General features: G+C 42.4%; 1 protein-coding gene across 3 annotated transcripts in view; it reads left to right on the top strand.

Moving 5' to 3' along the window:
* The window catches only part of mrn (general transcription factor IIH subunit 4 marionette), a 54,185-nt gene that overhangs the window by 10,828 nt on the left and 27,327 nt on the right, over positions 1-16,030 (top strand). For all 3 annotated transcript variants that reach the window (XM_075703981.1, XM_075703980.1, XM_075703982.1), the window contains 3 exons: positions 1,893-1,986; positions 3,095-3,186; positions 11,977-12,091. In XM_075703981.1, coding sequence (XP_075560096.1) covers positions 1,893-1,986; positions 3,095-3,186; positions 11,977-12,091 — 301 coding nt within the window. The remainder of the gene's footprint in view (positions 1-1,892; positions 1,987-3,094; positions 3,187-11,976; positions 12,092-16,030) is intronic.

Genomic DNA, 16,030 nt, shown 5'->3' with positions numbered 1-16,030 from the left:
GCTACACACAAGGCTTGGAACGTAACTGTTCTGTACTTTGTTACAGCTTGTAGCAAAGATGTATTAATTATCACTAATAACTTGCTTACTCCTCTGGACTGTCACGAAACATTCAGCTTCGACGATTAATGTGCTGACGGTGTAGTCGCTGTCACCCATGCTTTGGTGCATTGATTCAAGTGTGTGCCCATTCACATATTTTTGATATGTTGGCGAAAGAGTGTGCGTAAGTTTGCATGCGAGTTTGGATGTATGCGAAATTTCCTTTGTCATTGTTTAATGAGCGGTACTCATTCTTGCTGACATACCGGGGTTGAATTCTTTTTTTTTGAGGTTAGCGAAACAATCCTTGCAGATGAGTGAAATATTTTTATTCATGAGGATAGTCATGCGTTGAGGAGAGCTGGCAACACAGGCTGTCCGTATGTAGCAGTGGTGTATGAACTTGGTTACACAAATTCATTCCATTCCTTAATGTGCCAGTCGCTATTTTTGCTGCCAACCATAGCACACGTCTTCAGTTGCATTTCCAACAGCTGTTCCAACAGCATTTCCGACAACCCAGTTGCATTTTCAAGAGGTGATCGCACAGAAACAGGGCTGAAGCTGTTACGGAGTATATGGTTTCGTATTCGTGCACTTTCGCTGAGGCAATGTGCGCCGCGCCGCCGAAAGCGCCATCTCGTTTCCCAAGAACAAACTGCTCTGCGAAAAGGGTCAATACGTGTACGTAGGCACACTTGCTGATATGTGTCATCCCCCCGTCTTGGAGCACATCACCTATGAGGAGAAAGGCAAACAGTGTTTAGTTTGAAATTTCTGCTCTTTCTGCGTCGCATAGCGGTGCAATTCTTAGCAGACACGATTGTGAATGCGCATTGTCTGCGCTGTGCTTGTCAGTTCAAAATGGCCAGACTTGGTGAGGGGCTCTTTAATGTAGCAGCACATAGTGGCCTCAGAAACAAGGTGACATAATGCATGTTTTCATGTGGTCTTGCATGTGCACAGGTAGGAACCAAATTTTATACATTCCTCTGCATGTACAGTGCACAGTGATTCAAATGCAATACTTGGAGTGCATGACTGCTGGCGCTTTTTGCACCGCCATTTGGTGCTGGGCACACTGAGCTTATGCATTGTGGCGTACAATAAAAGTGAGAGCCTTTTAGGCACACTGTGACTACACTTGGCCCCCCAGTGCTCACCAGTGGCACCAAAAACTGCCGGCTGCCATGTGGTCGGATCAATGCATTTGAATCGCTGAGTACTGTATAGATATGCTCTCACCGGCACTGGTGTTACGTGTCCAAGGCATTATTAGAGCTACCAAGTAGTCATTGTCAGGACCATGATAAGTGGCGTTGGAGGGAAATATTAATTAAAGGCAGATTGCCAAAGTGCATTTCTTGGATGCTGAAAGGCTCAACCTTGCTTAGAGTGGAGCCTTGGTAAGCTAGAAAATGTGCAAAAGAAAAGGCCGTGTGTTGGCTTCACATTGAAGTTCTTGCAGCAGCTACCATTGAAGTCATGGACAGCATCTACTCGGGACTATTTAATTGTTAGCAATTAACAAGGATTTCAGTGCGTTCTGGTGGTACCACAGGTGCAACTGCATATGTAGGTTCTGAGTGCTTTTCCTGTGCTGAAGCGGCCCAATTAAAAAAAAAGATACTTTGAACTACAGTTTGGACATAAAATTTATCAAAGTGAAGTTTCGGCCTTTATTTGCTTCATTAGTAATCAGCCTTCACCTAACATGTAAGTGGAAATAGAATTTTGAAAGAAAGTTTGCCAGTATAAACTTATTTAGTGTTGCTGTTTAGCTTCACTAGTGCAGTCTATGTGCCTTTGACGCATCCACACTTATGTCATTTTTGTTGCTTGTTTTACAGCGGAAAGCCATGGGCTGTTTACAGTGTACTTGAAAAGGACAAGCATGGAAGAGACGCAGCCTTCCTAGACCAATATGCTGCTGAACGATGGGAGGTGCTTATGTTAAAACATTTTTACATAGAAAAAAAAAAAGAATCTACATTGTGTTAAAATGTAGGTGCTGTCAAATATAGCTTACTGTATCTTGTGGGCCTGCACATTTTATTGGCTGTCATTTGCTTTGCCATTTTGTTCTTTTTATTTTGTGCCCCTGCTATGGTCGCTTCATTTGCGACTGAAAGAATTTCCCCATTGAACGGGTGAATTTGATTTTAAAGGGACCCTAAAGCGAAACACTAAATCAGTTAACACTAATAATGTATTCTTTCAGAACTCTATCTTTGTTGATTACAGGGTGAGAGGTTGATTACTATTAGAGAAAAAGAAAGTTAAAGTTTCATTTTTGTGTGTAGCTCTGAAACCCCTGCTCTACATCATTGATCTCAATATATCTTTTGATATTTGGGCTGTTGTAGCTCAGTAAAAGTACTTGAAACTTGCTTAATTCAGTTTCTGGCTCTTTAAGAATACATTGTAATACACTCTTACCAATATAAGTGAACTACGCTCAAGCTTAAGCAAGCAATGTTAAAAAAAATTCTGGATGTTATGGGCCAAAACTGCAATCTGATTATGAAGCATGCCCTATTGAGGGACTCTGGATTAAGTTTGACTACCCGGGTTACCTTAACGTGCAGCTAAATCTGAGTGCACAAGTGTTTCTGAATTTTGCCTCTCATTGAAATGCTGCTGCTGGGATCAAACCAGTGACCTTGAGGTCTGCGATGCAGCGCCATTGCTACTGGGCCACCGCGGCGGGTGCAAATGCTGTCAAAATATATGATGCCGTGGGGAGCTGGTGCACAGGAACTTCAACGTGGCTTTGCCATCCGTTATTGCACCTTTTCTGGCTTAGCAGGCCTCTTCTTGCGGCAAGAGTGGATTTCTCAGTATCATTGAAAGTTCGTTTACTAATATAGCTAAAATAATTTTTTTCTCTTTAGTGTCCCTTTAATGAAGATAATTGCTCTGTAAATAAGTTGCAGGCTAGCGGTGGCAAAGGTGTAGATCTTCTGCAGGTTTTGCTTCTTGTGTGGTAAATAATTGTGCACATTGCTCTCAGTTTACGCAACTTCATACTGCACCTTTGTCTCTGCTGCAGTGTGTCCTTCATTTCATGGTGGGTTGTCATACAACAGAAGGCATAAGTGCAGATGCAGTACGGATACTCCTCCATGCTGGACTTATGAAATCGTAAGCCATCTGTCATATTTTTTCATTGTATCTGCTTAATCTCTTGTAACAGCAGCTTTGAATGGAAATATTTTTGTATCCCTCCTTTAATAAAAATCTAGCCTAAATCTAGATTAAACTAGCCTCATACCTGCAAGCCTTAAGATGAGAAAAATACTGCAGTTGAAGCCAAAAAATACGTAAGTTTGGTGAATATTACTAAGAATTTCTTCATTACTGAAGATCTTGATTGTTTGTAAAAAAATTCACAGACTTTATTCTGTAGGGACACTGCACAGGCATGCAGCTCTACAGTTTCAGATAGAATTATCAATGTCACAGAAAAATGGCATGCATGGACTTTCATGAACTCCTGAACTTTCTTCATGAAATATTTATCTAATAGTGGCCGAAATATTGTATGACATAGTGCATTTTTATATGGACTAATTGACATGGCTGCAGATAGGTCCAAATATTTGATAAGGCCCCCAAAAGCTAGGGATGGTCGATTAATTTTGTTATTCAATTAACGATTAATAATTCATCATTTTAGCCTTTAATCGATTAACCACTTTCGATGTAGGGTGTTTAATTGATTAATTGAAAATATTGCCGGGCACTTTTCAAAAGGTTGGAACACAGTTATCTACTTTTGTAGGATCATGTTTTAGTGCTTCAGAAGTGGAACCAAGTTTGAAACACAAGTGTATAAATGTTTGATAAAGTACAATTTTTAGCTTGTTAAAGACTAAATATAGTTGGCACTAGCTACTTTTAAAAAGATATAAAATATGTTATAAAATGACACTTAGCGTAGAATTAAATAAGATGCATGGCACTAGTGAATGCCTGTACAGTATAGTTAAACAAGAAATAAGAAAAATGGCAAAAGAGAAAGGTGCAAGTCCAACTGAAATATGCAAGAAATTGCAATATGCACAGGGGAAAAGAAAATTGCTGGTTTAGGATTTTAAACCACATGCTCTTTTCTACAGGGCAAAGGAATATCAATTCGCTAGGATGTTTGGGTGAAAACTGACACCTTTGAATGGCCACACAACCAGCATCTTATCATGAGAAGCCAACAAACAAAGACACCTAGGAAAACGGGAAATTACCTGTACTTACTAATTGAATTAAAGAAATGATAAATTAATGGCAATGAAAGTGGATGAAAAGCAACGTGCTGCAGGTGGGGAACGATACCACGTCTTCGCATTACGCGTACGATGATGGCCATGAAAGTGGATGAAAAAACAACTTTCTGCAGGTGGGGAACGATCCCACGATCCTGCAGAAAATTATCCACTTTCATCCACTTTGGGTGTCCCATCGTCATTAGAACGAGGCAGGATCGGTGCCGGCGTTAACCGCGTAGCTTTCTTCTTTGGTTGAAGGAGAAGTCCAAGCTGCATAAAACGGGTCCCCACAGCAAGGGTCAGCAGTTCTGTGGAATTCTGAAGGCTGCCAATAGATTCGTTGGGGTGCTCTGTGCCCCTGGACTACTCAGTTTGACCCATGGAAAGGGTTCAGCGGTTTCCTGGAACTTTGCCCATTGTCACCAAGGGCAACCACTTCAGAAGAACGAGGTGGGGAGGGTGAAGTGCCCGTTGCCTCGATGAAGGCTCACAGTGTGGCACAACAGCACCTCCGCCGCCAGACAATCCATCCAGAAGTTGAGCTGCCCGACGCAGCTCGGACGGTTGGATGCGCTAGTTGAGCGACGCCTTTGATTCATTGGAGAGGCTTTCCTGCTTTTTCTGCTGGTGGTCTTCCCTGCTGCTTGGCCCTGAGAAGGTCCACCGTAACGACCGAGAATCAACAATGCCAAATCACTCTGGCCAAAGCAAGCACCCTTCGAATGCACTTCAAACCACCAGACCAACATCAATAAACAAAGCACTTCCTGAAATGTGACTACGCTAAACGATACAAAAAAAAAAAAGGTTTCCGAACAACACGAGACATGTATCTGAGAGAAAATTCTAAATACGTACCTTTCCTTAATTGTCAACGCGTGACAGGGTTAAACAGATGATAATTTTGTTGTAAGCGATTCTCAACTGTAATGTCGGCAGGTTGGTGAAGACCAAGGTTGCCGAAGATGACTTAATTTTGCCACTGAAAGACACGATGCAAAGGCTGAGCGGTACGGTTGGGCACCACTTTGCAAAAGTACGGAATGGCATCTGACAACTGTAACCGCCAACCGAAATAGCCCTCCGCTCAGTGCTGTCTAAATGCGCTTGGCAAACCAAGTGCCACATCTTTAGAGCACAATACGGTTCTAACCAGTCTTAAGAAACAAATACTCAAACTCACGTGAACGACATAAAAACAAAGGTGATCCTAAATTCTACACTGACACTTGCAACTAAGGTATACAATATATAGATCAAGTCACAATAAAAATTAAACATTTAGGCTCTTCCTAGCCTACTTATGCGTAAATACAACAAACAAACAGAAAACTGGCACTTTCTCTACTCGAGCATTCCGCAATCAGGTCTCGGTAAAAAACTCAACAAACTAAAAAATATTTGTCTTGCGAACAGATAGGACCAGACTATAAAACAATGTGCTTTTGATATCTCAACATTTTCATACACTCAACACGCGACTCAACTTGACGCAAGGAAGAAGAAAAGAAAATAAATATTAAAATGACAAATAACAGAAGGGGCTTTCAAAGTACAGTGAAATTTTGTTAAACTGTAGTTGGCCGGAGCTCGGAAAAAGTATGTACTAAACAATAGTACTGCTTAACTAAAATAGCATGAAATCGCCCACTTTCCTCTCAAAAACGGGACTCGGAGAGAGTGTGATGAAAGGGGAGAAAAAACGTGCAGTATTTATTCACTTCGCGCGACAAAAGTATTATTTTCGTTTGATGCCGCGGCGGCCTAGCAGCGATGACAGCAGCCTGTCGTCGGCTCATTCATGATTGGCTCATTTGCGCAAGATGCACGAGGCAGCCAGTCGCGGTCAAGAATTCCGATCCGGATCGGGCTTGATCGTGATCAAAAGTGTTCACCGGTATTACTGAAGCTGCGAGCCAGCTTTTCAGCCACTCCCCTCATGTCGTCAAGCACACGCATGGCAGATTCCTCGTTGGCATTGCATGTTCTCCGCGCATGCAGGCGGTAGCGCTGCAGAAGTCGCAAGGCGCCTTTTTCATTGCAGGGTGCTGTTCTCGTCGCAGTGATTGCATTCATGAGGCTGACGTAATGCGCAGCTTCTGCCACTGTCGGGCTTGAATCGTCCGTGCTGTTGCTTTCTGTATCGTCCTCGTTACTGGTCACTGTCGATGGTGAAAAGTCAAACCTCGTAGCCATCTCTTCGCGGTCACAGCAGCGCTGCCAAGCAACTTTGCATTCTAAATGCCACCCACCGTAGCCAACAATAGATCCTTGTCGTGTGCCAGCGCCGACTTCTTCGTTTCATGTTCGATAGCATGAACGATGCCTATTTTTTCTTCTATGCTGAGCACTCGGTGTCTTTTTTATCCGAGCTTCGGCATGATGCAAGTCCTTCATTACACAATGCCACAACGCTCTCTAGCATGGCACTGAAATGATGTTGATGTTGATGTGGCTTCACGCACAAACGCACAGGGCGCTTGGAGGCCGTTCTGATCTTTGAGGCTTGTTGTTCTGCCGGGCCGCCCGATGGAGATGACGCACCGCTGTGTTTACGCGACGAAAAGTGGAAACACTACGTGTTAACTAATATCTATGCAATAAGCTGGTAAGGTTTCTGTGGATACAAAACACATTGTTTTGTATGGCCGCTGAGTCGGCGATACTGTATCATGTATCGCTCAGTGTGTGCAAAGACGCCCTTTCATATGCGCTCGAATGGGTCGAAAATTTGTGATTCTGCGCACTGTCCAATCGTGATACAAGAACAAAACTGAGTTGCCCGAAGCACCTGTAGCCTTCGACCTGCAGCCTCAAAATTCTGGGAGAACAGCGCATTCACGGACCCACGTGCACGCTGTCCCTTTGTCCTCTAGGCAGTCACCTTTCTTACCCTCGGGAAGGGAGTGGCTGTTGTATCAGACTTTCGAGCATACTCGACATTTCGCTACATTCCCCTGCCTGCAATGCCTTGACACCACAGAGGACAGGTGGCATGTGCGGCATCTGAATTTCTGTGAAATTCTTCCTTTCTCGACGCACGTCACGCCTATTCTAGATTTTGACAACTGCCGAAGCTTCGGATGTAGCCCACTCAGCTTTTTCCTAATGTCTTGGCTGTTGGTGCACTTGACCCAGCTCGTATCGCCGCCTGACTCTGACTATCTTGGCTTGCACCTTCGTCGTTTGCCCTTGGCGTGGCTGACAAAGCTTGCGGTCTTGGCACTCGTACTCCCAGGTACACTGCCTTCTCGTTGCAACGATATCGCTCTAAGCGGCACAACCAAGCTAGGTTCATGGTCATTGCTAGATGTTTGTGCCTCTGACAGAACATGACTGCATCCGATGCCATCTGCGCTAGCCGGCTCGCCCTGAGGTCTTTCCTCAACTTGCCACATTTTATAGCTGCCATCAAAATCAAATGAGCCACTGCCAGCCACTGTTCCTACAGCCGCCTCTCGAGATGGCGAAACAACATTGCTTTAACGCTCGTCACATAACGTGTTCACCAGTGGCACCGCAGCATTTCCTAAGCCTCCTGAGCTAGTAGCCATCTAAATAGGCGGTCTGTCCTCAACAAGCTCAGCGTTGTCGCTATCATCTTGGCCTCCGAAGTCGGCCTGACTTATAGCTTCAAAAGGGCTCAACAGAGCCCTCCTAGTCCTGCTGTAATCCTGCGCTTCTTCATTGGACAATCACTCCAGAACACTTGTGGCTTTAGACAGCAGCAACAGGACCAAATTCTTGGACCAGAGGTCCCGGCTGACACGTATCGCGGCTGACACTTCTTTACACACTCGTTCAAAATCAGAGAGAAATATAACGATATCTTCACCTGTCCTGAAGGTATGAAAATAGCCTCGGGCTCGCTGCCATTGAAGTACTTGAATTTCCCGATCAAGCTCCTTCATCCTAAGAGTGTGCAATTGCGCTGCCTCTCGCCTGTGCTTCTCAGCTTCAAGCTCGTGTCTGCACTTTTCTGCTTTTAGCTGTCACTCTACAATCATTTCCCAAGCCGCGTCAGCTTCCTTGACTGTCACGTCTTCTGCCTACATCACGTCGAGAATTGCTTTCCTTCCTTCCTTCCTTGCTAGAAGTGGTGCTGTGCTTCTAAAGCTGAGGGGTCTTCAAGTAAAATATTTTCTGCGGTGTGCTGTTAAATGTATTTGTTTTCCTTTACTCCTATTCCTGTGCATTGTAGTAAAAAATTCAACGGTAGACACAATCGCAGGCCCAAGTGGCATGAACTTCCCTCGTTTGTTTCTTTCAAAGGCAAACTTTAGGCCAGCTTTCTGTAGGCACCATGCAGCTGCCACATGACATGAGAAGGTGAAGCAAACAGTGCTACCAATGGCAGAAATTTTGTCAGTAGCATGCGAAGCAAACATACCTTCAGAGAAGTGCTTTGTGTATGGCTCAGTCAGGGTCTTCCACTGGGGTTTAAGAGGAAGCTTTAGCTCAAGTGCTCCTATCTAAATACATGTAAAAGGAGAATTCGTTTTTCTCGGCAACCACTGCACCAAATTTGACGAGGTTTGTTGCATTTAAAAGACAAACTTAAAATCTAGTGACTGTTGGTTTCGAATTTTTGAGTTAGATTGTCAATTTTTTGTTAAAAATTGGCAAAAATCGAAAATTTTCAAAAAACGAAACTATCAAGTTTACAACTCTGTAACTTAACCACTAAAAATGATAATACAATTCTGTGAATTGCATCTAATAGTACATCTAAAGCGGACAAAATTGATATGTTACACATGAATATAAAAAAATTTAATAATAGAGAAATACAACTTTTGCAAAACCGTTGTAACCAACATAACAAATTCACGTAAGATGTAAAATGACATATTGAATTTGTCTGCTTTGAATGATCTAATGGATGCCATTTACAGAACCGCGATATCAGTTCTTGATGCAGAGCTATGAATTTATAAACTTCATGCTTCTATTTTTTTCAAACGGTCAAATATTTGAAAATCGTTTTAAGAAAATTCAAGCCCTAAATCGAAATTCCGCTTCCAACAGTCACTAGAATTTAACTTTCTCTTTCAAATGCGACAAATTTCATCAAAATCGGTCCAGGGGTTATCTCATAAAAACGTTTTTGCGTTTTACATGTATTTGAATAGGCCGCGTTGTAGTTGGGCCTGAGCTAAAGCTTCCTCTTAAGCAGGTTTCATTTCATTTTTCTGAGGGTTAAATGTTAAACATACTGATATCCTTATAACTGATTGCAAACTTAGTAAATCAGGGCATAAGAAAAAGACAGTGAATGTAGTGTAGGGACCAATTCAGAGTCTTAGTTAAACTGTATCTCTGTGTGTAACTCAGACATGCAGTGCCCTCTCTTAGTGTTTCCACTGACAGCAACATCTGATCATATTGCCACTTTCAACAGGAAAGGGAAAAATTGCCATACATTGCGGTTTTGCAGTTGAAAGAAAAATTTGTCATGGTCTGAGGATTAAACACATGACCAACAGCTTGTCGAAGTGGTCACTCTGCCATCCAAGCTAACCAGGAAACCAGCAGATCGCAAAGCGAGGCCAAACTAATTGACAACTCGAAGCACAGGGACGCTGAAAATGGCAAATCGGTTCTGCAGAAACTTGCAAAGTGGAGGAAGTTTCATGAAAGGAAAAAATTGTCCACCTAACTATAGCAAGAAACTGTAAACTAAATTCATGTGGGTCTCTTTTAGACAATATCTGCAGACAATTTTTTAAAAATTGTCCACCTAACTGTAGCAAGAAACTACAAACTAAATTCATGTGGGTCTCTTTTAGACAATATCTGCAGACAATTTTTTCCTTTCATGAATCTTCCTCGACCTGATCAGCTGCCGCAGAACTGATTTGCTCCTTTCAACAACTTACAGGCTGAGCACGTTGCAGTCATGTTGGGTTTATTGTTTTGGCTCTGAAAGCACATCATCAGCATGCCTGATGTGCGAAGTCTGAACACATTTTGTGTGTAGTAGGATGCATCAGAAGCTATGCAAACTTGGGTAGAAGGTTGAATGCGCTGTCTCATCAATTTTTGCCGTAATTTTGCAGACTCGAACAGCGAAGGCTTTGGATGATAATCATTATTTGCAAGCAAAGATATGTTCATAGATTTTTGAAGCCCTGGTCTTGTTCTTTGAAGAGGTGAAAGCATTCATTGCGACTTTACATCATATTCCGAGCTTCTGTTTAGCTACACCTATGCGATCAGTTATACTATTGGTTTTGCAGCGCATTTTTTGACCTACCTTTTTGTGTTAGGTTACTTGAAGGAGTAGTTGTTGGCTTCTTGTTTTTAATCGTAGTATGAAGTAAAATTTGTGGTTATTCATGTTCTCATCAGCCATTGCAGTTTGTTGTATGTAGTCTGAATATCAGTGTTGCTAGTGCAAGGCATAAGCATGGCCAGAAATCAAAGACAGTGATGAAACTTTCATGATTTTGGTCCCAACTTTTTGACATCAACGTTGCAACATATGTAAAAATGCAAAAGGAGCAAGATACAAACAGTGCATTAAACATGGCGAGTGCACTTCATAGCATGGGAGGTTATGTTTGTTGGCGTGCTGAATAGTATTTCATTAAAGCTGCATTATCTCATTCATGCACCCTGACTTGTAGACATGTAGTGAGTTATGCAGGCTGCTGCCTGTTTAATGGATAAAGTGTGAAATGCCAGTCTAGAACTGCAAAAATTTTAAACCCTGCAAAATGCATGCATTGTGCCGTACAGTTCTTCGGGTTGTCATCTGGTTCACATGCCATCGATGAAGTCTCTCCTGCAGGTGTTGCTGTTTTCTAAAATGCCCATGGTATTATATGGTGAGCACATGGTACCTTTAGTAAGAAATTTGTGTTTTGAAAATAAAACTAGCTGGGTTGTTTCATTGAAAATCAACTATTACTGGAGGATTGACAAATATTAGAGAGGTTGTTCCAGTGAAGAGCACAGTGAAATTTGTTTTTAATTAGCTGGCTGGGCTTTTACATACATCATATTCTGAAAGTTGGATCAAGCAGCATTTTGCACTAGGTTTGGTCCATGTTAGTGTGTGTAAACTGCCATCAAAGACTTGTTTAGTCTTACTTTGGTTCTATGAAGTTAAGCCCTTGGTTGTAGCGAATTGTGCAGGATGTAGGGTACTGTGCAAGTGAGAAGTAGCTTATATGACCTTGCATTTAGACTTACTGAGTAGTAAAATAGGCTCGAAATCTCCGCCATTGCATTTAATATAAATTGGGAATCATTGCACATCGATTCCAAGAGTAGTTGATTCTTCTAGTAGTAGTAGATTTTCAGTGAAGCAATTCAGGCGGTTTTATCTTCAAAACACAATTTTGGCAATTGCTATTGCGTAATGAGTACAGTTACGTAGGTTGAATGGATGGTTCAGCCCGAGTAGCAGTGCAGTCCTTGCTTATATCTTATAGTATCTGAAATCTGCGAATTGTGATAAATATCAGTACCCCTTGTAATAATAACAAGTTCTAATGTGATCTATGTGCATGCTAGTGTAAAGTGTGTTGCAATATTAAACAAACAATCATTGTGATTCACAAATACTTTAGTGCAAAAGAGAGATTTGTATAGGTGTTGCTAGTTCCTCAGTTTCCTTGCTCTGTCTCCACCCATGCTATATGAGTGGATCATGTGAATGCAGGGAAGAAGGCGAAGGAAGCTCCCCTTTGATAACAATGGAGGGCTTTCAGTTTTTGCTGATGGACACAGCTTCCCAAGTGTGGCATTTTGTACTTCAGTACTTGGACACTCTGGAGGTATGCATTATACTGGCCCTTTATGATATGCCGCTGCTGTATTTTTCACTGTGTGTTGTAAATCAGGAGATTAAAATGCAGTATATTAGAAGGAAACATAAAACAAGTTTATTGCACCTTGTGAGCTCCATTGTGCGGCATTATTTTCCTATCCTCTAGAAGTTTTGCCCTTTCAACCAGTTCCAGATACGTATTGAGTTGAGACACATTCAGATACAGACACTTTGAGTGACCAAGCCAGCAGAAGTGGATTTGCCTAAAAATGCTCACATCTAGTCATGTTCTCACGTTGCATTGTTATAGAATTTGTCCTCAAGACATCTGTCACTCCCAGTGAAGTGATGTGTTAGATGTTACATTGTGCGGAAAGGGAAGTACGTACTATCCTGAAAAGTGACCAGTCAAGAATACAACCCCAGTACTACTATCCATCCTTTCCTCCTCCTCCTCCTGTGCTCAACTTAAAAAAAGTTCGGTAGCTCTTTGTTCTATTTGTGATAGTAACACTTGAAACAGTGAAAAGCTATCTTGGTCAATTGCTGCTGCTGGTTATAAGATTGCTGTTGCTGATCAAGGCTACTGCTGCTTACTGTGCTATGAAACCGCTTCGAAAATGACTTGCAATGCACGTGAGAGCCATGGTAGCACCGCTGCTGACTCATCATGTCATGTCGTCATGTCTCATCATGTCATACGTGGGTGAAGCAAGTGACACCAGCCCCCTCTCCAGACTGCTGATCGGGCGTGCTTTGTGGCACTCGGCAGGAGCAGAACTTTCTGAGGTGTGGTGCAAAAGAGGCCAGTAGCTACTGATTACTGTAGTTTTCACAGCTCCATAGCTAATTGAATGTTTTCTGAAAGACTGCTCTTTGCTATAAAACTAGGCTTTGTGGAAAGCTTGTTTGCTGCCTTCATCATACTGGCTTGCAGGCTTTCCACTTATAGTCGAGCCCACATAAAACGATCCCATTTAAAGTGAACTTCCATCCTCTATGGTGCCTCATAATCAGAAAGTGGTTTTGGCACGTAAAACCCCAAATATTATTATTATCCTCTATGAACAGTGAACCACAATCGAAAAGTTTTGCGAGGAGCCTATGAGAGAGCTGACCTCTTATAACGACCTGGTAACCTGCTTAGTTCAGTTACAATAAATGGAAGGAACCGTGGCATGATTGTGCCTTAACGAGCTAGGGGAAGGGATGCGACTGCACTGAGCCCCTATGTTACATTACATACAATGCAGCCAATCAGTGCAGCACCTTGATTGACTTTAGTTTTTCTTTAATTTATGGCTTGTAGATGCGCTGCCAACGCAGTTGTGTGTCACAACCAATCATGGCTGTGACATGATTGCAAAATTCGCAAAATTCGCAAAAAAAAAAAATATGGATTGTCAAAGTTTGATCTTGACCATACTGAAGGAGAAAGGGAGGATAAGGATGACTGTAAGTGAAAAATGGTGGCTGCAGTTCTTGGAAGCGGCTAAATCAGGCCACATATAAACGTGTTGAAGAAGCACTCTTGAAATGGTTTGTGACCTTCAAGACGTATATGTGAGCATCGGGATGTGAGAGGTTTATGAGCCCCAAGGACATTTTCTTCCCAAAGCCTTCAGGAATAAGCTGCATTCAGAAAGCTGGCATTTGCTTCTACTTGGAGATTGTCTGCAAAGATCAGCTCAGTTTTGTGGACACAGGCGGTAAATATAGGCCATGCTGACAAGTGAGACAGACTGGAAGGCTATCGTGGCTAATATTGGCATAGATGTCTTGGAGAACATCATCGATGAAGCAATTTTCAAGTGGCACAGCAAATTACGGACGGGGAGGCCTTCAGCCAGGGGCTTCACCTAAGACAATGTCCAACACGTTGACACCCTTTTAAGTGCCATTGCTGGGTCAACGCAACTTAACCATGCTTTGGTCATCTATTTCTGCCAGTAAGCGCAGTGTGTGTCATTTTTGGATATGAAGCATCTCTTCTGTACCTTGTTCAGTTCTTTATTGGCAGTTTTGAGGGCAAGTTGAATTATAGTGAACTTCTGATATAGTGAACGTATTTAGTGCTACAAAGGTGTTCATTGTAGCCAGGCTTAACTTTGGTACTTCATTTGTTAGAGCTGTGTACATGCTGATGTTCTGTACACAAGGGGTGTACATTGGCACCTCTTGTTTTTTTGTTCATGTTAAAGAGGCAGGTGTACATGCTAGTGTTGTTATGGCAGCTTGCTGGCTCTTCCTGTGAAGATACTGATCATACTAAATGTAAACTAATCTTTTTCTTTCAGAATCAGAATACTTTATTCAGTTACAAAATGTGTTCCATAAATGAACATTCAGAAGGAGGTCCCAGAGCATGAAGCTGTAAGGGGACCTCCTGTTAGTGCATAAAACTAATAAAAATATTTTACAGCAGGATAATACGAGCGAGGTGCATAAAATACTGTATGTACTCGCGTAATGATCGCACTCGCCTAATGATCGTACCCCTGTAGTTTGTCGGCAAAATGGACTTTTGTCGTCAAAATTCGATTTTTAAAAAATTTCTCGTGTAATGATCGCACACCGAACTTGCCGCAGCAATATATTATGTGCCAAGTCTAGCCAATAATGATCGCGCTTACCATCTGTCGAATGCTACACAAACAACTCTTCAAGACAAACCAAGCGGTCTGCACGCACCAAACATTCTTAAGCAAATGCCCCATTTCATTCCTTTTATCACTTTTCCGCACTTCCATGACAAAAAAAAAGCTACAGCCAAACTTTCCTTTATTATGTGTAGGCTTTATAATGGTTGTGGTCAACAATAACAGCAAAGGCGCCTTTCGATTCTTCCTGTCTACACTCGTGGGCACGCAACAAATTGCGAGCGGCAACCATAGTAGCCATGTTTACACTGATACATTAGAAGTGTGCCCTATTCATACGCCGACTCTTGTAACACAGCTAACATATTCGCCCACCCTTGGCGGAAACGTGCTGTATTAGGATAGTAGCGAAGAAAAATGCCGCAATTTCCGCAGTATGCCCGCCATGCGTTTCTATGTCACTGGCAGCTAAGTGTACCCATCTGTTTCTGTCCCCTCAAAGTGAACATGGCTACGTTATTGCCGCAAAGTTGCCGTTATTAATGATATTATTCATTACTGATACGGTAGAAACTGTTTCAATGCACGAAATGTACTCACAAGAAGAAAAAAAATCGCGTTCGGCTTGCTCTGCCAGTCGCCATTTTTGTTTTGGCGTCCCTCACTACATATTGCGGCAGCTGCCTATTTGATGATCTGTTGTCATCCTGCAGCAAACGCGAGATGAAAAAAAAAATCATTTCTTTTCGTGGGAAATTTAATCCCGCGTAATGATCGCACCCCTGAATTTGCGTAAATTTTTTTGACAAGAAAGTGCAATCATTATGCGAGTAAATACGGCAGTAAAAGCAGACAATACAAAAAACACAAAAATACAATCTAATTCCATAAGTACAAATATATGTAAATGTATGCGATACAGTTGATCCCAGATATATCAAACCCGGATACAGTGGAACCCCGTTCATACGTTTTTCACCGGACCGGGGAAAAAAAACGTAACAGCCGGGAAAATGCAACAGTGAGGAAAGCTCCGAAAATGAATGAAAAAAAGTGCAGCTTCAACTATAGACAATTTATTTCCACAGGGTGCGCTTAGGACCTAAAAAAAAGTCCAGAATTGTGGCTTGCCGTTTCTTTCGCTCGCTAGGAATCACCACATGTTTCTCAATAGCCTGGAAGGCGCATTGCTGTCAGCGTCGCTGTGAGGTGCGACGTACCTGCGGAGGAGGTCCAGAGCCGCGACGGCTTTTCCAAAGCTACGATTTGGCAACTCCCCGGCATCATGCGGCTCGTGCATCGCAGTCTGCGACTTCACTCGCGACCCAGATTCCAACGATCTCGGC

Source organism: Dermacentor variabilis, chromosome 1 (assembly GCF_050947875.1).
Source record: "Dermacentor variabilis isolate Ectoservices chromosome 1, ASM5094787v1, whole genome shotgun sequence".
Lineage (NCBI taxonomy): Eukaryota > Metazoa > Arthropoda > Arachnida > Ixodida > Ixodidae > Dermacentor > Dermacentor variabilis.
This window is presented reverse-complemented; position numbering and strand designations above follow the sequence as displayed.